This window comes from Pimephales promelas, chromosome 14 (genome assembly GCF_988280905.1).
Source record: "Pimephales promelas chromosome 14, fPimPro1.hap1.1, whole genome shotgun sequence".
Classification (NCBI taxonomy): Eukaryota; Metazoa; Chordata; class Actinopteri; order Cypriniformes; family Leuciscidae; genus Pimephales; species Pimephales promelas.
In genome coordinates this window covers 5,449,714-5,476,453 of record NC_142782.1, presented here as the reverse complement: position 1 = coordinate 5,476,453, position 26,740 = coordinate 5,449,714, and the positions used below count along the sequence as shown (strand labels likewise).

Genomic DNA, 26,740 nt, shown 5'->3' with positions numbered 1-26,740 from the left:
AATATTCTTAAAATTGCAATTTTTTGACAATATATGATGAACAATGCGATTTTACAGTGTATTACCCTAGGTTAAATCAAGGTTACAGCTTCTCAGTAATTTGTTAGCAGTTGGCAAAATGAGCCCATGCATTCTCATGAGGCACGCTTCATCATGCGAAACAACTGTCCTTTTAAATTTATGATGTAACAAGATGATGATGATGAGGACAAATGATTTGTTCTCCTCTCTTTTCTCTCCCCGCACCTCGTGCAAAGAGAAAATCTTGCATTCTATCACAAATTAAGGACATGCATTCCCACAAAGCTCACAAACAAATACATGCTCAAGAGCCTAAGCGTGTGTGCTGAAGTGAATGCAGCTGAGCTGAGAGATACACACGCCAACATGGATTTGCAAATCGAGCAAAAGTGTCGCTGGGAATCACTGGGAAGGTCCACAACAGCTGGTGAGACAAATCTCAGCAGACGCCCCAAACTCACTGACTACAGCGGCCCTCAGGGCTTCAACAACAACTAGAACAACAACTACAGGCCATGCTGTTTCAAATCATGAGCTTTGAAATCATATTACAAATACACTTCAACTATATATATCTATAGGGACTACAGAATATTGAGAATATTCAACTTTAGCATACTTTTATTATGGAAATAATATGCAAACTGAATGCAATGTTGCATGCTATTGTAATTAAATGAAAATGGATTATAATTTCAATTTGTTTTAATGCAATTTAGTTGATCTTAAAGGGATAGTTTGCCCCAAAACGTACAAATTCTGTCATCATTTACTCGTCCGTAAGACTCGGAACACAAATTAAGATCAATTAAGATGAAATCTGAGAGATTTCTGTCCCTTCATTGACAGCTATGCAACTGCCACTTTGACGCTTCAAAAAGTAAACAGAGATCATAAAACTAATCCATCCAAAAGAGACACAACCACTTTATATGATCAACAGATTGAATTTAGGCTTTTATTCACTTATAAATCCAAGTGAAAAAAAAAATACTTTATTGTATTTCAAATATATTCCCTTTTTCAATAGTACATTGCTAACAAAAATGTATCTTTAAATATATTAAAACGTTTAACACACTTTAAAATAATTATACGTTGGTATATTTTCTACAAATATATTTTAGAAAAAATATACTTGAAGTGAAAGTGTATTTATTACTCGGTCGTAAATGTAAGATCACTTGGATGTGGCTGTGGTTCCAAAACGATAGGCCATTAATTTGTACTTACATTTACGAGTCATTAAATCATGTTTAATTTGGACTTCTCTGTGCATAATCTTTGAGGTGGTGACCATAGACCTCCATTATATGACTGATAGACAAGAACGGTTTGACCTAAAAATATCAAAATTGAACTACTGCGGAAACAAAGACACCCACATCTTGGATACCCTTGAGGTAAGCTAAAACATACCAAAAATTGATTTCAAAGTGAACTATCCCTTTAAATTATGTACATAAACTATTTATCAAAAACACCACTATTAACTGGACGCATTATGGCAAGGTGTCCAGTGTTTCCAGTTTATCTCCAGCCATAATTAAACAAAACCTGATCAAGATCATTAGGATCAATGAAATCTTCCAGGCAAGCGCTGGAGCTAAACATTAAGAGGAATAATCACCTCGGAGCTATGCGCATTACTACATATACTACATGTAGTTCATTTCACAGCATGCAAGGGACAAGTTTATCTTGGAAAATAAAAGAGCTTAGGTTTTTCCAATGATAATTGCTTTAAAGCGGCAAATTCACCTCAGACCTTAATCTCTTTGTCACAATAGCCACGCCAGTCACTTTCTCATTAACGCAAGGTGTAGTTTTTTGCGTTTCAGTAGGGACAGGCTGAACTGAATGGAGATCGGTTATATTCATCACATTTAATAGTGATTCAGGAATATGAATGATTACCTGACGAATAGCAATCAGCGAGCAGAAGATAAGCCACAGGATAGCATCGAGTCCCAGGTCAGGTGATTATACTGCTGACTACAACTCAATGTATCAATGTCACCAATATCAGGAGGGTGCTTCACATTTTTTTTAATTGTCCATTTTCACTAAAAGGAAAGAAGGCAAGGTGCTCTGCAAGCATATTTACAATATACGCATGCAACATGCAATAATACATGCGTGGGCTATATGTATATGACATTCTTGCTCATGTCTCTTGCACTTCAATAAATGTGTTTAATTTGAGTAAGGAAATTCCTGATAAACATTACTAAAGCAAGATCAATTTTTAAGAATGTGTAAAAATTGATGCGTTATTCAATCACTTTAATAATCTTTTTAATGAATGTATTTCATTGCAGTCGGTAACAGTAAATCAAACACAAATAAGAATTAATAAGGTAGATCATCATTGTTTGAAAATGTAGGTGAAAGTCCTGTAAGTATGTCAGGTGGTTCAAGGAAGCATCAAGACTACTGAGGCCCTGTCCACACAAACACAGGTATTTTCAAATGGGGAGTCTCCATAAAATTTGCACTAAGCCGCTCGATTCATATTAGTTTTACAATCTCTTAATGAACTTTTTGAAGCGTCTAAGTTGCACAGCTATAAATGAAGGGACAGAGATCTCTCAGACTTATAAATATCTTCATTTGTGTTCCGAAGATGAACGAAAGTTTTACAGGTTTGGAACGACAATAATGACAGAATTTTATTTTTTGGGTAAACTAAACTTTGTGTGCTTTTTTGATAAGAAAATAAGTATACTTCTTTAAATAATTACAAAATTATTAAAACATAATAATTTAAAATGTATTAAACTTTTACAACTTTTAATGAGATATTATTTAATGAAATAATGTGATGTTAGTGCACTTTTTAAGTGTAGGCTACTTAAGTGTACTCACTTTATGAGGCCTTATATTTAATTAATATTATATTATATGCAAGTATGCAAGTACAGTTTTTTTTAAATACTTTTATGATTTAAAGTACACTATAAAACAATTAAGCACACTTCTTTTTCTCAAGGGTTTTTCTTTGATCTGGACCAGTGTATAAGTTTTATTTAGTTTTAGTAATTTTGTTGTACGTTTTTGCCATTTTTATTAGTTTTTGTGTTACTTAGTTTAATGAAAATGAGAAATGTTGCTTTGGTAACTAGCTTTTATTTCAAGTAACATAAATGGCTCTATCTTTCATTTTCTTAACCCTGATTTGAGCCCAATAATAAATCAGCTAGAACACGCTAGCAATGCCCTAGCAACCAGTATACCATCAAAATACCCACATAGCAACACACTAAAATACCTTAGCAACGCCTTACCACAATGGTCTTTCTTGTGAAGCCATGTAATAATATAGAGTAAGACCTCTCAGGGTCAGTCGATGTCTGAGTAGCAAAGCATGCAAAATTGCTACATCTGTTTGGTTATGTAACATAATTTAGATGACTACGCAGAAAGTGCTGCCCGCTTATTTAGCTAGCCTGTCAAGCCACATAAAGTCATTATGTGTGTATTGTGTGCGGCCCTTAAGACATCTGCATCACTGAAGGCTGCAAAAGGCATCCTACTCACACGACCCCCTCAAACGCTTGCTTTCTAACTCTTTGTTGTTCTCTTGCTCTGTTTTGTGTCTGTGTCTGTTTTCCGCTCTATTCTTTTGCACTATGTTAGCAGTTCTGTGTAATGCATTAACCTCCATAGCACTAAATTATCTTGTGTTTCATTGCACACAGTAAAGCTTTCGATTTGAGTCACGATCTGTTTGAGTTTCAGCATCTTGAACTGGAGTTTCTTGACTGTATGATTCAACTGACGAAGACGCAGCGCAAGTTCCTTTGAAAGGGAACTGAATTTATTTAAAATGTAAATCTTTTACAACATTATACATGTCTTTAATGACACTTTTGATCAATTTCATGCATCCCTGCTGATCCATTTTGAAAAAAAAGCTATAACACTAATACAGTAACAGCTCGACTCGATTCGACTCGGCTCGCCTTTGTTTGATTTTCCACTGTGTAAAAGTTGTACCTGTACATGCTTTCGGGTTCTATTTTTTGTACTGTATCTCCTATGGCGAGGTTCTGAGCGAGCTGAGGTGATACAAAATTGTGATGTGAAAACAATGCCGACTGCTGATTGGTCAGAGAGAATCGTCACTATTCACCACATCATTGCACGCGCCAGATGGAGTATCGAGAATAACCCCGCCATTTTTAAATAGCTTGGCCAGAGATATTTACTAAACTTACTACTATTATTATGACAAGGAGGTGCAAACTTTCCTTTGTTTGGTTGGCAAAGAGAGGATCCAGCGAGAGCTTGATGGGGCAACGAGGAACGAAAGACGTCACTATGACGACCAGGTACTATTTGTGGCGGTACTGTCTGCAATGGAAAATGGAGCGAAATGTGAGCTGAGTTGAGGCGAGCCGAGTCGAGACGAGCTGGTACTGGTAATGGAAAAGCGCCATATGATTGTAATTTTAATTACTTTTCAGGTATGTTTACATGACAATGATGCACAAAAAAATGGAAAAATGTTTTCCTTCATGTTTTTCACGTACAAATGACAATGTTGTCTAAAAGATCCCGTTCATATGCAAGATTCCACGAAAAAGATAAGAAATGCTGTATTATGCTGCCAGACCATTAGTTGGCGATGTCACTTTGTAAATAAACACTACGCGCCAATAGACTGAACCAGAGCCATATATTGAGAGAGTTGCGAGACGCTTTGATGTCGCCACAAGGCTGTCACGTGGTTCATGGAAGCCCCAATACTTCCAAAACATACGCGGGCTGTCATGTTCTTCTATGGACAAACAACAGCGATTGCATTATTAAATGGTAAATTTAAAATAAATCACACATCTAAGTAATTTTTGAAGCTTTTATTGCATTAGGTTAATGTCAGTGTTGCATTTGGAGAGGCAGGGTGACAACTTAGATACGTTATAGAATATATTTTTGGAGGGAAAAGCCTAGTGTTCATGTTCGCATTGGTGGTTGCACTGGCTTTAGCGGCTCTAACTTAACTTTTCCATGTCATTCATCTGATGATGGACGTCTCATGATATTTATTTTAGCACAACTGGGCTGTATGAGTGTATAGTTCTATGGACCATTTCACTCATTAACTCGTCATCATCATTATCAGGACATACATATAAAATGGTCCATAGCACTATACAAAATAAAGTACATTTAAAATAGAAAAAAAAAATAAAAAAAAGGAAAAAAATTGTAAAAAAAATGACTACACAGTCAAGATTCAATCTCTATAATAAGAAAAATATCTATGTCTCCGGTTTCATTTTATGAAGTTAAAATTTACCGAACATTGCTGTTATACAGTCGTTGCTAGGTTATGGGAGCAGTCTATTTCCCTCCCTATATCATTAATTTGTACATGCACAGCGTAATTATTTACATTTTATGTTGGTTGTCATGGTTGTAATCTTGAACGGGTTACCACGGCAGACCTTTTTACGTGATCACGGTAGGCTAATGGCTGAATCGGAATTCATAAGCAAGATCACGGGAATCAATAACCTCTACAGCCTAGCTGTGCTAAAATAAATTGGAGCAGCCAAGAGTTCCATAGTTCCAGCATTGAACCCCATTCATTTTCAGTGCTTCCGAAGTACGCTCGCTGGTAAATTAAAGAAATTACTGTTTTTTTTTTGTTTTGTTTTTTTTTGCTTTTACACACATAAGCCGACCTCTCGTGAATCTAGTCTGTAGTTATATGTTGTGTAGCCAGGTGTAGTAAATGTTTATTGGAAGATAATAGGTTAATCGCAGAGATAGCTTACGTGACCAACACTTCACGTTGTTAGCTAAATTATGGTAACCTGGGGCCCGTTTTAATAAGGAGGTTCAACCAACTCTGAGTTAAAGCTTGAACTCAGAGTTGACTTACCCTGAGATGGGAAACTCTGAGTTTTCGGTTACAGAACAGCTGAAATGAGTTAGTTCAATCAACTCTGAGTTGACCGACTCTGAGTTAAGCGCTTGCACCACAACTATAAAAAGCCATTATCAATGGAGCACAGATATTATGAGTCACCATGGCAACAGCGCCAGACAAAAAGAGGTGTTTAATAATTACCAAGTAATCTAAATATTGTAATTTAATTAAAGGGATTACTCTTAATTCTTCTGTAATTTAAAATAAAATATGATGCAATTACATTAAATAGGCTACTACATAAACCAATTAAGTATAAAACAATAGTGGATTTAACATAAATTTTTAAAAGGTATATTTTTTATGTAACCTTCTCCCTCTACACTTTGATCAATTCAAGAATAATTCATGCAATTGTATATTGTGAATTTGAAAGAATTAAAAGTGCAGTTTCTTGTCTCTCCTCTTTGTATTAATCAAGTGGTTGAGGTTGAGATTTAGCAATTAGTAATATGTAGACCAATACTTTCTAGAGATAGTAGCCTGATTATTACATTAATCTAACTACACCGTTGAAGATGTCAGTTAATAATTCATAACTATTTTAGAGTAACTTACTGTTATAATATAGTAAACTTACTGTTATTCAACCTAAAGTAGGCTACTATTACTTTGATAAAATTTTACCTAAGTTAAAGTAAAAATACCAGTCTAAAAATCCACTCAAGTAAAAAGTAGTTAATTTAAAACATGAGTAAAAGTTGCTGAGTAACTTGTGGGGGTGGGGTGGGGGACTCCCCCATGTGGGGAGAGTTGAGAAACATCTCAGAAAATATCACGGTTTATGGTATTAAACAATTATTAAATATATAAACTGCATTCTTAAATTATGGTTATTATTATCATCAGTTAAAATGACAGTTAAATAAATTAAACATTTGTTCAATAAAACATATCAACTAACTTCAATAATTGATTATGAATAAGATTAACATCTTATTTTTTATCATTAATAACTTATTAAATTATGTTTGAAAAATAAGTGAGTTCTACTAAATGTTTTTTATTCCAATTTTTTTAATGATTTAATAGAAATATATGATCAAAAACGGTGGTAATCAAATAAAAGTTTAGCAAACGTTTTAAATCCTTTTATTTTTTGGAAAAGTGCTACAAAACAGATTTAGTCAATTAAACCATGGACAAACAATATATATTCCTTAAAGAATGTGTAAATACATTTTAGTATTATTGTTGGTGTTTAACAGCACTTCCTCTTTAAAAAAGGGGAGGAGACCGCAAGAAACTCTGAGTTTACTGAAGAAAACCTGCTCCCGACCAGGTTAGGTTCACGGAGTAAGTTACCATGGTAACTGACTCTGAGTATAAGTTACCTCTCTTTCAGAAATGGGCTTGACCTACTCTGCTGTCTCAGGTTTAACTTTTAACTCCCTTTCTGAAACGGAAAACCCAGAGTTTCCCTCATTTCAGGGTTAACATACTCAGAGTTTTCACTTAACCTCCTTTCTGAAACAGGCCCCAGATGTATAAAATATTTTGTATAATATTATACACACACACACACACACACACACACATATATATCTTGCATAGCCTATATCATATTAGAAACAAACAAACACACAGACACACACACAATTCATGTATTTAAATGGTTTAGGGTTATGCATATGTGTTTGTGTAATGCATATATAGGCATACATAAATTCACATGCATTCATATATATATATATATATACATATACTGTATATAAATGTGTGTGTGTGTGGGGGGGGTAGGGTTAGTTATTATGTGTGATTTCAACATGTGTACTGTGCACAATACATTGTATATATGTATTTGTGTGTGTTTTCTGATGAATGGTTTAGTCTATGATTGAGTAGGATGAAGGGGTACATTAGCCATACTGAATTGAATCCCAACAGTTATGGATCGTATTTAGTATACAACACGTGTTACATCCGCATTCCTATGGCAGTCTATGGGAGTGTCGTAACTCTTTTTCCATGGCTCTGGACCGAACACGAAATCCGCATGTGAATGACGTCATCGTTTTCTCAAATTGACGTGTTTGTAATTTACAGAGAGACATTACCGGTAACGCTTTCAAAAACCCACACTTAGTTTGAAACTCGTTTTCAAAAGCCATCAAAACGCCATTGTTGTGTAAATGAATGGCAAATGAATAAAAGTTTTCTTTCTTTCTTTCTTTTTTTTTTTTAAAAAGTGCCAAACGGCCCCTAAAAAAAATAATGCCAATCCACCTGTGATGCATGTCCATGTTAAAAAAAGTGAAAGTGTGTGTGTTTTAAAAGTGTGAGACCTACTAAAAAGACAAAACACAACAAAATGACTGAAAATAACATATTTACTAGCATCGCTGACTAAGGCCGTGTGTCCACCAAAGCCTTTTTCCACGCGCCTGGCGTATGTTTTCAATTGTTTTCAATGGGAGCGCAGCGTTTTTTAAACGCCATGAGCGTACCGAGGCGCTGAGCGTTTTTTTTCACGCTGAAGCGCCGAGCGCCCAGGCTTTTTTACTGGTCGCTGGGAGTTCAAAAATGTTCAACTTTGGATAAAACGCAGCGCTCATCACTGTCACTTTTTACCCAGCCGTCCAATCACAGTGGAGGAGGGGTGGGACTAATACCACACCGACCAACTGTCACAACATTCAACTGCTGCGGATATTCTGTATCATAGCAACGAAACGTCTCAACGGAAAAAACGCTACACTGCCAAAACGCACAAAGCACGGCATCTTCGGCAGAGCGTCTAGCGTTTTCAGCTGGCTAAAAACGCTTTTGTGGACACACGGCCTAAGGGTTTCTAGATGTTTCAGGAACTGCAAGATGCAGCTATATTTAGGTATAATAAACTTTTATTTACAAATTGACTATTGCATAATGTGTAAACATTTCTTTCCACAGTGCATTCCAAATCATGATAATAGCCAGTATTATGATATTTATTTCAATCTTATTTACAGAATATACACAATATATCACAAAAATTAAAGAGAAATGAAACCCCAAATTGAAAATTGTTAACATTTAGTCCCTTTCAACATCAGATTGGCACAATGTCTTGTTGCGGCACAGGAGAAGACTTTCAGTGAATAATAACTTTAAGGGTGAGTAAATAATTCAAAAATTTGGATGAACTGTCCCTTTAACAGAAACGTTTTCGTTTAGACAGGATATCATTCCAGCAGTGGAGACATTTAGAGAAATATACTACGCTTGTCCCAGAAACTGTTGATCAATACTGTGAGAGATTATATGATTTTGGGAGCAGATTAGCCATCCAGATGGAATGAGTGATGGGTTAAGGCTATGTTCAGGGACAGGCTTAGTCTTTTGTAAATCTGCCCTCTGAGTAAAGATGACTCCACACATAGTGCCAGTGTGACATTAGTCAGAAATGAAAGCTCACAGCCTGAAAATATACAGGTTTTAAAATCAAGGGGCAAAATTCAGTGCAACTGCTGAAGGAGGATTTTCACAGATCCCGCAGGCCGTGGCTGTTTTAAACCGGAACTCAGGCTAAGGATTAGTCCATACTGAAATAAACAAGGAGTCATTTCAGATACACGGTCACTCACATTCTCCAAGCTGGAGGCAATCACATGGGGGAATGAAATCTCATGAAAATGGTCACATTTCCAGGTCATGTTTCACCCCAAAATCAAGTGAAATAATTAATAAATTATATTTTGTTTACAAAAAAATGAATGTGACAAGCAGGGCGAGGCCAAGAGCTGTGGGAACGGAGCCAGTTTATGTTAAGTTTATCATTAAAGTTAGTGCCGTTTCCCTGCCTTCTTCCCTTTGCTACAATGAACGGTAAAACATTGATGCATATTTTAACTCTGTGCTGCAATAAAAAGGATATTATTAAATTAAGTATTTATACATCATTTTAGTATCAAATCACCTAAATTCATGCAATCGCCATTGCAAAAACAATTGCAAACTCTAAAGTAATGACAAGGTAGGGTAAGAAAGATGGAAGAATCTGTTTTGAAACTGATGTCACAAGCTCCTAAATTTAGATTCATTTTCTAAAGGTCAAAACTAGTTTCTTTTTTTGGCATTTAAACACACGCATATATAATTTTGGTGTGAAATGAGATCTAAATGGCTTATTGGGAGAAATCTATGTACTATTTTATGCCATTTTATCATATGATTGTCTTATTGTCACCCAGTGTCTTTCTAGAAATAAGAAGGAATACATGATTACTGTATAATATGAATACTGTTGTGGGCATTAACAGTAGATACGCAAAATATGGTAAGGTTTTAGTGCATCCTCGTGCTTCTTCCATTTTCTCAATAAATGTGTTTTTCACAACACCATCAGATATATAATGTGAACTATTTACAAATCTCAAATATAAATAACAAATCAAGCATTGAAATTTAAGAATAAAATTTGAAATGCTTTTTAAACGCTGTCAGCTCCATCTAATGAAGAAAATCTGACAGCGTTGACAAATTAATCATATATTTTGCATTACATAAAGAAGTCAGTTTGTTTGATGTAGCTTATTACTTATAGGACATTCTCAAAATGAGAGAAATTACTTGAAAAATGTTTTTTTGTTTTTGTTTTTTTCACAATTTATGGAAATGAACCTCTCCAGTTTGTCAAAACATGTACAAATGTTCTAAAGATATATATTTAGCCTATTTTTTTTGTTTCTAATATATATATATATATATATATATGAGTGTGTTTTGCACGTACTTGGTCTTCCTCAATATACAGTAGATAATGTTATTTGTTATTCAGATGAATATATGAAGAGTTCAGATGCAAAAGCCTCTAAATGCCATTTGAAATTTTCATCTTTAATGATGATTTTTATCAAACTTGTATATTTAAGTTCAGTAATTTCACTTAAATAACAATTAATAGGTAATTATCATTGCCATTTAAGTAAAATTACTGAACTTAAATATACAAGTTTGATAAAAATCATTAAAGAAGAAAATTTCAAATGGCATTTAGAGGCTTTTGCATCTGAACATACATATTAATCTGGATAATGTTAACTATATTGAGTAATGCTCTAAGGACTCAGCGTTTTTTGAGTAGTAATCTATAAAAATCAAATGAAATAGAAACTCATAAGAACATTCTATTGATCATCTCCGATTAATTTTACTTGTTCTAATGGCAGATTAGAATTAGTCAGTTGTCTCGCTGTAGTATATCATAGCTCACTGTGTTTTACTGATATGAAAACAGCAATAAATGCTGCATTGATACAGAATGTCATGTGATATCATATTCCCACATCCAGAAATGTCTTTTAGTTCCAGTAATGATCATCTGATTTTTTAATTGCAGCTGCTTTAAAAAAATAAAAAATATATACACTGCATGCAAGTTTTAATAATGTTTTTTACTTTTGCATAACTATTAGTAGTGTTTAACAACAATATACATAGAATATATATAAAAAACAGTGAATTTTGGAACTCACAGATACTTTTATAGAACGCAAAGACCATTTTATGAGGATGTTGATGTCAGTCTGCTGAAACCCATGTCCTCCCCAGAGCTTTACTCCTCTAGCTGACCTTTGTCCTGCTTTTCTGCGTATCGGCTCTTTCTTTCTCCACAGAGAATTTGGTGTTCAGTAAAATGTTATAAAGAATCTCCTCTTCTTCTTTGTCACTGTTTCATTGAACGATTACTGATTCACCTTCCTCTAATGTCACAAGATCTGATCAGGCACCAGCTGTGCTAGTTAAACAAAGTCAGTCACTGTTTCTTGTTATGTTGGTGATTGTGGCAAAGCCATGGTTCAAAGCAATGGAGAAATTTTCACACAATATTTTGTGATCTATGATGGTTTTCAGTGAATAGTAAAATGGAGTAGTTGATTTCACAGATTTTCCAGTTCCCCTAGGCTATTTCTCTGAAAATACTCTTATGAACTTCCTGAATTGACCCTTCACTTAGCTCCGCCCCCTTTGTTACTGTCACTCTCTCAGACCAAAAAGGTTGAATATTTGGAGAAAGCTTATCATTAGCATTCCCATTCATCTCAATGACTGTGCAAGTATGCGATTTCAAATCAGCCAACATAGGCATGATATGGGCTTGAGGTATAGTCCCAACATTGGGCTAATTGACCTATGGCTAAGCCACGCCCCCTCCAGGCGCTTTGGCAGTGGTCACAGTAGACATTTCACAGGAGGCAATTGGTGATTTTTGGAGACAGAAAGAGTATATATCATCCCGAAGTCACCTAAAGGGCCTATTGTATTGGAGGGTTAAATTAATCATTTTATTGTTGAGAAGGTCGATGAAAATCTTCAGCTCCAGGCAAAAATGTACAGGTCACAGTGTTAATGTGATAAACCGCATATCGTTGCCATCACCGTTTGGTGCTAAATCATTCAGCACAACATTGTTAACATTTGTTATTTCAGTTATTTACAGTTAATGAAGCTAAGCTAAGCTAAGATGTAGCTAGAAGCTAACGTTAACGTTTTCTAATGTTAGGCTAACTTTACATTAGAGATTTTAAAGATAACATTCAAATACGTTGTTGACTTAACTTAGAACAGATGTAGACATCCTTGTTTAATTTATCCACGTTTGGTGTTGTGGTCAACCGCATAACTTAATCCAGAGCAGACACTTATCTCGGTTGAGATGTGGCTTGGGAAAGGGTAAAAAAATACACACCGTCGCCCAGCCTCTCGGAAACCTAGTGTTGGAGTTGCATGTACCCCATGCACACCGTTTGCCAATTTTAAACTTAAAGTGACAAGAAAAAACTAATGAAAACTGATTAACTGCTATGGACGTGGAAGCAGAGAATGTCCGAGTGTATTGGGTTAGCTGCGCACTGTGATTGGCTCATCGTGTTTGAGGGTGTGGCTTAGCCCATAAACCCATAGGGCTCATAATTTAAGCTCATATTGTGCCTAAATTTGCCCCACAATGAAATGTCTAAACCGTTTAAGCTGTAACATCAAAGGAAGCAGTCCTGGGAATGTTTTTTTTTCTTCTAAAAATCGATTTCAATAAATAAAAATAAATAAAAAAATCAGGCACAGGTAAAATATTTACTATGACTCGATTAAACATGCACAATGGTGCTTGCAAGAGATTAGTTTGGTTAGAATACATGGATACTTTTTGTCAACGACACATGCTGTTAGTGGTCCTCACACGTGGCACCAAATCAATGGTGTGGGTTTTGGTGGTACAGAACGTCACTAAAGGTGAAGTATGTAAGATTTTATTTTGTAAAAATACATGCTATTAACCCAGTTTTGTTGTTCATTGACTACTGTTTATCTCCTTAAAAAATGTAAATGGTTTCCTCGGCACCATCAAAATTTTGAGAGTGGTCTGCTCAGGAGTGTGTTTCCCGTACAACTATGTAGCTCGCTGCTTCACTACCATAGTACAATGCATCGTTGGAGAAATCAACTAGCTAGTCACGACTGTTTCCCGAAACCTATTGTCGCAAAGTATCGTTCAACCACGTTGGTTTATGACGTCTCGCACGTGGTGGAGTAATAACTACTTTTAATTTACGTTTACTGTTTGAGATCCAATTAACGCTAGATTTTTATGTCATCTGAGGACTATTTCTAATTGTTCGCAATTTGCTTCATTACCAGACTCAATATTTGGCTCGTTCTTGCGTAGTAGAGCATGTTCGCACATGCGCACTCTTCAAACACGTTACTTTAAAACTTTTGACAAACTAAAAGACGTAAATTACATTTGTATGTATTCTAAATAAAAGGCACCCATTGTATTGAATGTCGGCTTGCTGATTTTGCTCAGGATAAGGATTTATTACGTCCAAATGTCATGCAATATAGAAACGATGCTTCTAACCGGTCGAGAGCAACTTTGCGATGCTGTGTGTGAATGTTTGCTGGAATGATAGTTTCGGGAAACACTGACTCATAGAACTATGCTGAATACGCCGGAACTTGCAACCATATTTGGCAAACTATGCTTTCAGGAAACGCACCGAGACCAGTGACAGACCGTTGAAATTTCGAAACGTTTACTGAAATCAGCAGTTTGATAACAGCTCAAAATTAACAGCTCATGGTTTCACGAAGCAGTTTCGAAAGTGCCCGTCACTCACCCAGCATAGTCTGTTGTTTTACTGGAAGATCAAGTTAGGATATTTTAAACAAAAATTGAAGGTAAAAAAAAAAACGAAACGTATGCATAGATGAATTTTTCACAATAACATGCATCTGGAATATATACATGTCTTTTTATTTCATATCAACTTTAAATTTAGACTAGGCTAATAGTTTATTCAACCCCATACTTCACTTGTAAACATATTCTTATTAATTACTATTACTAATTGCTCTTCAGTACAGTTGATTTAAATTAAAGTAGAAGTTTGAGTCTACCTTTCAAAAATGAGTTGGCTCAACTAACTTCAGAAGTTGAGCAAACTTTGCTGGTTACCTTTTAAACGTATCTTTTACTTAAAGGTTTTCTAAGCGATGTCGGGTGACGTGACTTCTTGTTAACGTTTAAAGTATCTTCAAACAAAACGAAGGCTAGATAGACCCTCCCCCCTCCTCATCTGCACTGACCCCCCAAACCCCACCCCCAGGGCCTTCTTGTCAGTTATTGGCTGGAAGAGTTTGTTATGTTTCGTGGACGGGTCGCCGCAGTTTGTCTTTGTTGCTATTTGTGGAGCCCGGGCTGTCTGCATAGACCGCGTTTTTTTTACAGTGTGTTTAGGGGACAGGCATCTAGCGGATAATGAGGAGATGTTTGCTGTATGTGACAAAAAAAATGTTGGCCTAAAAACGTGTGACATCGCTTCGAGCACCTTTAACTTTTTTTTTTACAGTGAATGAATTGCAGATTTCTACAGATATTCAGTGAAAGAGCACAAGCTAGACTGACAAAATGGCAGACGGCCACAGCTTCTACGCTAGGATTGGTCAGTAACCTTTTTAAGGCGGGACTTTGTGTAGGGTCAATTGTTTTGCTGTTCTTATACATGACATCAGTATCTGAAGTGTTTCTTGACCACAGATTGACTTATCTCTAGTGGCCAGAAGTTTCATTTTGAGGCTGCCCATCCATCATGAGGTGAGCGTACAGGGCCTTCACAGAAGGTCAGCTTGCATCTTCTCCGGCATCTGACTCACAGTCACCTCGCTGTAGGATGTACCAATCAGCACACAGGCAGTCCTTTGAGGCGTGGTCTGTTGACATCGAGGGTCCGCCTCGGTGCAATGAAGACAAGCCCCATGGCTGTCTGCCAGGCCATTGGAGAGGCGAGTGGAGTTGCTAGCATCCTTGTTGCAGCATTGAGATATTTGCTGTTGAAGATCCTTTTGTCCAGGCACAGGGCTTCCCTTACATGGGCTGGAACATATTCGTCTGCGAATCTGAGCTGTGTCCCTGCTCAGAGATTTACGAAAGTTGGGCTTAAAGACCAGGTACACCACAGGGTTGTAGATTGTGGAGGATTTGGCAAAGATAGCTGCCAAAGCAAAGGCTAAAGGTGGGACGTCATTAGCTTCTCCAAATGCAGCCCACATTGCCACAACAGCATAGGGGCTCCAGGCGATCAGAAAACCAATGCAGACCGCCACAGAGAGCTAGAAGAGAAACAGAAATGACTCATGAGAACATTTACACATGTTCTGGAGAAAACGTCAAACAGGGTCATTCGTCATTTTTGGTGACAGATGGTGTCCCTTATCTTTGTTACAGTAAAAATAAACTTTAATTGTCAATAAAATATGAAATCTCTATTTTTAACATGTAGTAAGGAAAATTGATACTTTAAGTAAATCTAAATTTATTTGAAGTACTTATTGTTTATAATTATTTGATTTGCATATATTTTGTCACTCTTTATTTTTCAGTGGTAGTTGCGTATTTTACAACCCGAATTCCAGAAAAGTTGGGACGTTTTTTAAATTTGAATAAAATTAAAACTATACGACTTTCAAATCACATGAGCCAATATTTTATTCACAATAGAACATAGATAACATAACAAATGTTTAAACGGAGAAATTGTACACTTTTATCCACTAAATGAGCTCATTTCAAATTTGATGCCTGCTACAAGTCTCAAAATAGTTGGGACGGGGGCACGTTTACCATGGTGTAACATCTCCTCTTCTTTTCAAAACAGTATGAAGACGTCTGGGCATCGAGTTTTTGAGTGTCTGGAGTTTTGGTGTTGGAATTTGGTCCCATTCTTGCCTTATATAGGTTTCCAGCTGCTGAAGTGTTCGTGGTCGCCTTTGACGCATTTTTCGTTTAATGATGCGCCAAATGTTCTCTATAGGTGAAAGATCTGGAAAGGCAGGCCAATTCAGAACCCGGACTCTTCTATGACGAAGCCATGCTGTTGTAATAGCTGCAGTATGTGGTTTTGCATTGTCCTGCTGAAATACACAAGGCCTTCTCTGAAATAGACGTTGTCTGGACGGGAGCATATGTTGCTCTAAAACCTTTATATAGCTTTCAGCATTCATAGTGCCTCCCAAAACATGCAAGCTGCCCATACCGTATGCACTTATGCACCCCCATACCATCAGAGATGCTGGCTTTTGAACTGAACGCTGATAACACGATGGAAGGTCTCGCTCTTCTTTTGTCCGGAGGACACGGCGTCTGTGATTTCCAACAAAAATGTCAAATTTGGACTCGTTTGACCATAGGATACTTTTCCACTTTGAAATAGTCCATTTTAAATGAGCCTTGGCCCACAGGACACGACGGCGCTTCTGGACCATGTTCACATATGGCTTCCTTTTTGCATGATAGAGCTTTAGTTGGCATCGGGAGATGGCACGGCGGATTGTGTTTACCGACAGTGGTTTCTGGAAGTATTCCTGGGCCCATTTAGTAATATCATTCACACAATCATGCCGATGAGTGATGCAGTGTCGTCTGAGGGCCCGAAGACCACGGCATTCAATAAAGGTCTTCACCCTTGTCCCTTATGCACAGAGATTTCTCCAGTTTCTCTGAATCTTTTGATGATGTTGTGCACTGTAGATGATGAGATTTGCAAAGCCTTTGCAATTTGACGTTGAGGAACATTGTTTTTAAAGTGTTCCACAATCTTTTTACGCACTCTTTCACAGATTGGAGAGCCTCTGCCCATCTTTACTTCTGAGAGACTCTACCTCTCTAAGACATCCCTTTAATCATGTTACAGACCTGATATCAACTTAATTAGTTGCTATAGATGTTCTCCCACCTGAATCCTTTTTAAATTTATTGCTTTTTCAACCATTTGTTGCCCCCGTCCCAACTATTTTGAGACCTGTAGCAGGCATCAAATTTGAAATGAGCTCATTTAGTGGATTAAAGTGTAAAATTTCTCCATTTAAACATTTGTTATATTATATATGTTCTATTGTGAATAAAATATTTGCTCATGTGATTTGAAAGTCGTATAGTTTTCATTTTATTCACATTTAAAAAATGTCCCAACTTTTCCGGAATTCGGGTTGTAAATATTTAGATTTAAAAAAAATTCTGTAGAGACACGTGAAGCCCAAGTATGGAAACCCATAGTACGAATTTGACCTCTGCATTTAACTCATCCAAGTTTGTGCACACAAATTAGGAGTAGTGAGCAGTGAACACACACACTGCAAACCGTGGCCTTGAAACTAGCACAATGGCAGCCTCCATTTTATTTACCTCGAAAGACTAACACCACGGATAAAAACATGATTTGTCAAGAGGATTTCATTTCATAAAAAGCATGTAAATATATTATATTATTATAAAGAATGATAAACCTTTTGACTAATTTCTATCTCTCATTTGTCAATCCAAAGTCCCTTAAGGCCGGGAACAACGCCTAAAACCTAGCGACTGTGGCATCCCATCACGTGCGGCTGCGTGAGAGGACATGCCTCTCCCATACCAGCAGGTGGCAGTAGTCTGTATTTGGCATTCAAAAAGCAGGGCTGCCAACTCTTACGCATTGAGCGTGAGACTCGCGCAATTGGCTTTATGCCCAGCTGCACTACTTCCTGAACTTAAACCAGCTCCTTGTTTCTTGTCTGCCATTATTGGACAAATTGATTAATTCAGGTGTGCCTGACCTCAGTAGTCATGGCAACAATAATCAGACACACCTGAATTAATCAAGTTTGGCCAATAATGGCAGACAGGAAACAAGGAGCTGGCTTAAGTTCAGGAAGTAGTGGAGCTGTGCATAAAGCCAATTGAGCCAATTCCCACGCTATCACGCCACACCCCCGATTTCTCACGCTAAAGTATCGAGCCAGTCGGCAAACTACCTCAAAGATAAGTTAATCTATAAATCCACCAGTTGAGCCACTCGTGAAGTGATCGACTAGTTTTACCGCTAATTAGTTAAAATATCCTCTAATCTAGTCTAGAGCGATCGTGCATGCGAGACGGATGTTGAGCTCCTAACGGCGCGGACGCAAAACCAGGACTGAAGCCAATTCCTCTCTGCACTCTAAGCGTTCTGTTATCACTCCGGGTATACACATCACTGTAGTTATTACATCCACTACGGGTTTTCCAGTCTCACTCACAGGAAAAACTGCTCTGTGTTCACGTGAGCAAAGTGCACACGTTTCTCTAAAACACCCAGCACAAACAGAATGCCTATTCTTAAAGTCTTGTGCTGTTTTATGAAGGCAAACAGCCATATCAAGGTTTCGTTTTTTAGTTCATTGGCAAAATATAACGCTAGAGACCTTCATGTTAGTTTATGCATTTTACATCTCATATGTTCGGCAAAAGGCGGATTCGAACTCGGGTCCGAGCGCATCAAAAGCTCTTTCACGAACTACAAGCTCTACTATCTACACCACTGTAGCTGTTCCGTAATGGGCATGTTTTTGCTATAAAGACATTTATCAGAGCCAGAACCCCCCCCTAACCCCCCCCCCCCCCCCGGCCCCTCGGAAAAGTGTCACGCCAAGCTAAACTCAAAAGTTGGCAGCTCTGAAAAATGGAAACTAGAAGAGCCAGATCTGTGGTTTAGAGATGCACAGATCAGCTCTAACATCACTCGAATCCGCTGCTAACAAAGCCGACTGACGCTCAAACACCTGACGGCCGATCATCGGCTAGGTGTGTCTCAGGCTTTTAGCACTGATTGAAGTTTTATCCTCTCACCTTCACAATGAGGATGTGTGCATTCGTTGTCTTGGTCTGTGGCGACACGTGTTGCTGTACTGCCTGCCTTGACCCTCGTACGGTGATGAGGATCAGGATGTAGGACATTAGGATGATGCTAAGAGGCAGCGCATAGCAGAAGAGGAAGAGGCAGATAATATAGGACATGGACAGAGGATCCTGGCCTGGTGCATACCTGAAAGTTGAATAGAGAACAGGACATAGTCATGGTTATCAGGTACACTGCAAGATATTCTGACCCCCCTGTACAGTTTATTGCCTCTGGCTATAATCACTGATTACTGAATGCTGATCGTCTGACCAGGGCCCTTAGAATCATCCCAACATTTCTCTCCATTACAGAGCCCTTGTTCACATGCCCAGTTTGTTAGTGTCACCTGACCACCTGATTTATTGAGGCAAATGAATTACTGGCCCAGTATCTTAATGAATAAGGCACTTGTCTCCTAAACCAGAGATTGGGGGTTGGAGCCCAATCTGGGGTGGGTTAGCAGAGAGGTTGACCTCTGTTAAGATTTTTTTACTTAGATACAAAAGTCATATACTTGAAGCAAAGCTTCCAGAGTGCTATGCTAAGTTGTTTAACCAAACATTATATTTATAAAAAGGAGCAGTTAATGTGGGCCAAATGTCTGAATGGGTTCTCTTCTCAGGCAAGCAGAATGGTACACTGGGAATGTGCTAGGCCCATAATCCAGAGGTCCATGGATCATAATCTGCTATGGGCTTGTATGGGATTGCTAACTTACAAAGATGCCCAGACCCTAAATAAGGATTCAATTCCAATGTACAGGTGTAAAACACAAAACCTCTTACTGCATTAATGTTCTGAGAAGCTGTTGAAGTAGTTGAACAAACTCCAGTCATTGGGACCCACCTTACAGAATGTTTGAGATGTTTTTCTATTTAACAAGTTGATGAGTCGAATTAGGAGTTTCAATTATTGAGTCATCTAAACCATTCTGGGGAAGGACCTGAGGACTGAGGTGAAGAAACAGTAATCTAAATGATTATGTTTGTTGGCCTTATTCAAATACCCAGTTAATTGGTGTCACTGGGCCACCTGACTAAGACTGATAATTATTGGAGACACAATATAGGCCCAGCAGCCTAATAGATAAGGAACTTAAGTTTGAATATTGGCCTAAACACAAGCTGTTTTGAAGATTGCTGGGTATGAGATCAGGTCTAAGGTGAGCAGAGTGGCACAGAAAAAGTGTGCTGTAGGCCATAACCCAGAGGCTGATGGATCCTTTTTCTTATATAAAAAAAGGCCCAAACCATAAATATGGAGTGAATTCCATCCAGGCTCCAAAACCTCTTAGTGCCGGAACATATGCAATTCTGCATGAATGTTGTGAGAAGTTGATGTTCATATGGATGACGTTGTCTGCGTCCAAAAACTTGCTGCCTCATTGCCTTATAAGGCAATTACTTTGAAGGCAGCATTTACGTTTACAGCGTTTACCTCACAAAACTAATTTTGGAAAGACTTCTGAGGTAGCTTGGTTAATGGTTTAATGATCTACAGCAAAATAGAGCGAGCTTTGATGAGCAAATATTTAACTCAGTGTTGTAGTCGAGACCACCTCACTCAAGTCCGAGTCGACACCGAGACCAGAGAGAGTCGAGTCCGAGTCAAGACCGAGTCCATAGAGAGTCGAGTCCGAGTCGAGTCTGAGACCAGAGACGGTCGAGTCCGAGTCGAGACCGAGACCAGTGAGGGTTGATTACCTAATTTACTTTTATTTACTTAGAGAAATTTTTTTTTTTTTTACTGAATTTACTTAGAGTTTAAAAAATATGATCAGTTTAGGGTAAAAAGGCCACATAGTAGGTGGTGTTAAAAGTAATTTTATTACAATTTGTCATGCGCAGTTGCGCACAAGAAAATCACCAATCACTGGGCGTGTCAATCAATTTAAAGAAATATTTTATTAACATACATTAATAATCATGAAAAATATTTTTAATTGAACTCGAGTGGACTCGGGAATAATTCCGAGTCCTAAAAAAAAAATGTTCGAGTACGAGTCAATTCCGAGACCAAGACCATTAAAATATGGTCTCGAGACCGAGTCCGAGTCTCGAGTACTACAACACTGATTTAACTACTACAACAGTTATTTTCTCGCAGAATTGACATCAGAAATGGAAAACGTTGGTCAAAAACTTAAATTTACACACAAACTGACCACCAACTGCAACTTTCAGATGGCATCTTTATTTTTATTTAGCTCAATTGTCACAGAATGGAAAGCACGGGATTGTGGGATATCAAAGGCAACAAAGTAAACATCTACGCAGCCTTCAAAAATCAATCAGAAGGTATCTCAGGAGACAGGAAGTGAAGCTAGCATTGGACTCGTGTGTGCCTTGTTACCTTCTACCATGTAATGCGTCCTCCGAACGCTGCATTTATAAGCTTTCGGACGCACGAATTTGTTCAGATTCCTAGGATGTTGGTAGGAAATAAGCATTAGTCTCAGTGGAGTAATGGATAAGGCACTTGCCTCCTAAACCAGGGTTTGGGTTCAATTCTCATCTGGGATAACCTATGAAGTGAATGTGGGCTCTGAAGACACATGGGAAAGGGAGCTGTCCTACGGCAAGCATAGAGGTGCAGCAAGAACATGCTGGAACTGTAGACCACAGCAGGGATTACATACATTTGTTTGCCAACCTTGGTTAGCATTACCCTGGTTCCCCTGACAAAAAACAAAAAAACTAATGGGATTTTTCAGTTGGCTTTTGGATTATTGCAAAAAATAAGCTCTGGGACCCAACAAAAGTTTAAGATCCTTATACATTTCATTAGATTATTCTTCACAAATGAACACAATTTCTATTAATTTTGAATCCTAATTACAATCATAAGAAGTAAAAAAGCTAAAGGTAGGCTATAAACTGGCTACACCACTTTTGCACAACTTAAGCGTCACCACCACGATTTCCATTACACGAGAGTAGATGTTAAAACTTCATGCTGAAAATATAATGTAAATATATGTCAGTTGCATTGTTTTGTCTATGCACACCAGTAATGTTTTATTCTAAGGCATGTTTTAAGCCACGTAAAGGCCCTAATTGAACTAAGGCCTCATCCGGGCTTAATCTAAGCACTGTTTGTGAAACCAGGCCAAAGACTCATAGGCCCGGTCCACACTACTGCGTTTTCGTTTAAAAACGAAGAATTAAAACGAATCCGATCTCTGTCCAAACCAGCTTTTTATCTGCATATTAAATGATCTCCGTCCACATTAAAACGACTGAAAATGCGGATCACGTGACCATTCACTAACACCGGGCATGCACGTGCCGGTGTAAACAGTGGCTGATGATTCAGGGAAGGACACGTCATGACTGATGACACCCAATCATGGAGCCAAGCGTGAGCCTCTGCGTCAGCGTTCCTAAAGCCCTCCGTTTTGTCCCGTCTTCTCCAAAACACAAAACGGAGCAGCAGTGTTTCTAAACTTCTCCGTTTTATGTCTTCGTTTTTCCGTTTTAGTCTGGACGGGAGGTGCAAACGTAGCAAAAGGTCTCGGTTTTTAAACGAAAACGCAGCAGTGTGGACGGGGCCTTAGTCCTGAAACTATGGCAATACGGAGTGTTTGTTGGCCTTGTTCATACAGTATGTCCAGTTTATTGGTTTCACTGGGCCATCTGACAGATACTGGGAATTATTGGAAGCAAGAGAGCAACAGCGCCTATGGCATAAATGGATAAGGCCTCCCAAGCCAGGGATTGTGGGTTTGAGCCCCATTTGGGTTGGGTGGAAATGTGCTGGGCCAAGAGGTTGATACAGACCTGTCTTCTGCTAATAATTCTTAACCTCGGCTACAACTCATCTTATAAAATTGCCCAGGCCAAAATAAACTCTGCAGGATAGTGGTTATCCAGGAGGTGGTTTGGATACCCCTGCTATAGCTACCTTTCTGCGGTAGTTACGAACTGTCCGTAATTGTCAAGTGCTCCTGAACATCCTAGGCCTTGTACACACTAATATGTAAATCAAGTTTAAAGTTTAAATCAGTTTAAATCAGTTTATGAAGTTTGTGCCAGTTTAAAAACACATTTTTCTCTCCATTTTGGCTTTCAGTCCACAATGAGACAGCATTTGTATTAATGAAAATAAAACTTTTTGAAAATGCCGTTTTCGTGTTGTAGTGTGGACTGTCAAACCAGGGGCAGTGGTGTAGTGCAGGGTATACGCAGGTATACGGCGTATACCCACTTCCTTTTCAGTCGGCATTGCGTATACCCACTTCTAAATCCCCTCTGATGCGCATCATTTAGTTGCTAATCCAATTTCGTGAATAAAAATACAACCAGTTAGGGTCGTACCCGTAATATTAACTCTAATTTGTTGCTGCAATGATTCTCCCATCGCGACGATAACTGACCTTCTCATCTGATCTGCTTCAGCACTCAAACACCCGCTCGTCAATGTCAAAATGTTCGTGAGACCAATCAAAGAATGCAGTATTTTTGTTCACAGAAGCGCGAGCCGAGCGCGAATCCCAACGCGACGCTTCACTTCAGTTAACGATCATACAGTGTAAGATAAGATGCAAGTAGCTCACATTTATGGCTGTTTTTCAATAGACGTTTTAAATTCCGACAGAATTTCAGTTTGATTAAAGACAGTGGAAATTATAAGCTCAATAGCAACACAAGCACCCTATTAAAATATATTGTCATTATTATTATTGTATAAATATATTTGTATAACGTTTTTTCGAATGTGTTTGACTTTTCACTGTTTGTATAACTCTGAAGGTTTGCGCCACTTGCATCATTAAGCCAGTCTTTTTGAGTGAGCAATGGGCTATATGCACGCATAAGTTCCGCATTTGACGTAAGGATGCTCGTACATTTCCGGTTGTGTAGATTAAAGCGGAGGAAAACCGGAGAAAACGGGATTATGGCAGAGTCTTCAATATTTACTGTCCTCTCGTCTTTGAAACGAAACGTACATACGTTTAGATGTAATTTTATATATAGTTATGTTTATTTAATATAATTTTAAAAAGAAGCATAAACACAACGAGGGGTGTCTGTTTAATCTGTTTTTGTGACTAACGTTTCATTAGTATAACCATGGAGTATAAAATTCAATATAAATTCTCGGTATTGCATTGGACTCTATGATCGGCGGAAGTTATCGAGCATCCTTAATCCATCACCGGAAATAACGCCGTGCATAGAGCCCATTGAACCATTAATTAAATTAACAGATTAGTCCATAAAACATGGATTAATTTAGGAAAGAAAAGTAGCTGAAACTGGAACTGATTCTCATGTTTAAGAATCTGATCAAATAGGCTACTTCATGCTTTAAAAGCTACTGTTGTCAATTTTTTTGGCCATCAAAACACCTTAAAATGCTCATTTCGAGATCAGGAAAATCAAAATTTTCTCGGGGGGGCATGCCCCCCAACCCCCCAAACAATATAATTTATGGGACCTGGCACCTGGGTATTTATAAAACCATATGTGCGTCCCTGATATGCAAGAATACTGATTCTATGTGGTCTATTGTATCCATTATACTCTATTTTATAGTCTTGCATATTGAATACTAATGCAAGACTAGTAGTCTTACATGTCACTGTTTATAACACAGAGCGTTCATCTTTGACGCTCTGTGTCATCTTTGCTGGGACGCTTAAAAAATATTGGGGGCATAAATTAAGAGTATACCCACTTCTCCAGGCACCACTACATCACTGACAAGGGGTATTTAAAAATGATGATGTAAGGTTAATCATGTGACTCATATTGTACCAATAGATATTCATGTCTATTCTGGTATTGTGCCTATTCAAAATCTAAAAATAAAAAGAAATAAGAGTCCAATATACTTTAATAAACACGCCTTTCAGACCAGAATCTCAGTCTCTAAATTAGAATAGGGCTCTTTTGATTTGGGTCAGTAAACAACCATCCAGAACACACACTACTCAGAACACCTAAACGATTACAATGCCCTTTGCCCAGGCAATCACACTGAACACCATAGCCTAGCATTGTGGCACTAATGATGTATAAATTGCACACATCTGCCTTGCTTTGACTGGTTTTCTGAGAATCCTTTTGAGAATCCTAAAATCCTTTTCCATTAACATCATCCCAGCCACTTACCAATCAATGCAGCACGCTGTCCCATAGGGTTCAGGGCCATACTGACCCCAATTTGCCAAGGGACCCATAGCAAACACCATGGCATAGCACCACACCCCCACAATCATCAGACAGGCATGAGAGTAGGAGAATTTGTTTCCTGTTAAAGGAAAGCAGACACAAAGTATTAATTCAGCCCAAAGTATTGATCACTTTCATTTTTTAAACTAGAGATTATAAATAGAAATTGAAAACTGATTTTTAAGATTTGAAAAAAAAAAAAAAAAAAATCTTAAAAGTAAACCTTTAGAATCACACCACTTCCTGTTGCCCAAATACATTATTTCTCCCACATGCTCTTATGGTAGAACCCTTATTCTTGCAATGTTGTCAAAAGTACACAAATAAATTATTTCAATAAAAGTTGTTTTATTTTTTTATTTAAATGCTTAGCTTTTGGAAATAACGCCATTGAACATCAAAGTCATAAATAAGAGTGTTGCAGGGATTAGGTATTTTTTTGTAGGCCAAACCCCAGAAACAAGTTAGCATTTTAGCATCTGGTTGCATTGTCCTGAATTTAATGTTAAAAAAAAAATGCTTTCATTCATGTTTCCTCATATTTTTTAATTCAAAATAACTTGTTCTCCCCTCATTCTTGCAGCGACATCTCTTCTCTTTTCGGATGACATGTTTACTGATGCAAGCTGTCACTCACATGAGATCAGCCAATAGAAAATGACAGCTAAAGAACGATCCAATCAATTCCGATCAAAAAAAATCAAGTCCCACTTTATTTTTATTGTTTGAGGAGCCGTTTCACTCGGATGTACTGTATATCATAATAAGGAATAAACGAGTATGGCAACTTCTGTTTCAAGCCGACTTTATCACAAGCTCAAGATATTTTTTTATTCTACAACATAAAATCCATCAATACTTGTATTTAAAATTAAGCATTACAGTTCATAATGGTGTTTATTTGTGAAGATTATCATGATGAACAAAATGTGTAAGAAAAATAATCTTTAGTTACAGATATTATTTTCTAAAATAAATTAAATAAATTAATAAATAAACAAAAACTATAGACTAATTTTTAATTAGTAATTTTTTGAGATTCACCATAATAGCTTCAACATATTTCTAGACTATTAGGGCAAGATTTACTAAACAGGTAAATTAGCGGGAAAATTAGCCTCCTCTGATAAATTTTACATCTGAAATGGAAACTCCTACAAATGCATTAGCAATAAGGTCATCTGCAAAAATAACCCTGCCCATAGTGCAAATTTTTCACTGTTTGTCAAAAGAGGGTTTGCGCTTGGTAAATTTGGCCCATGGTCTGCTAGCTTGGCATATACTCTACACATGCCATTTAGTACTGTTGTGAACTCTTTCTTCTAAAGTGTTGGAACTCAGAAGCGAAGACCAGGAGACTCGGTTGTATCTTTTTTTAAGCAGGATTCTTTATTGCTGTTGGATCGCTGTAGTCTGCGTCGTCCAAA

General features: G+C 37.6%; 1 protein-coding gene across 2 annotated transcripts in view; it reads right to left on the bottom strand.

Annotated features, from left to right (window-relative positions):
• Nucleotides 1-10,936: 10,936 nt before the first annotated feature.
• Nucleotides 10,937-26,740, bottom strand: part of opn7d (opsin 7, group member d) — a 76,221-nt gene continuing 60,417 nt past the window's right edge. For both annotated transcript variants that reach the window (XM_089119315.1, XM_089119314.1), the window contains 3 exons: nt 25,254-25,392; nt 19,086-19,281; nt 10,937-15,553 (listed from right to left, as the gene is read on the bottom strand). In XM_089119315.1, the coding sequence (XP_088975441.1) occupies nt 15,056-15,553; nt 19,086-19,281; nt 25,254-25,392 (833 nt within the window). In that variant the 3' untranslated portion in view covers nt 10,937-15,055. The remainder of the gene's footprint in view (nt 15,554-19,085; nt 19,282-25,253; nt 25,393-26,740) is intronic.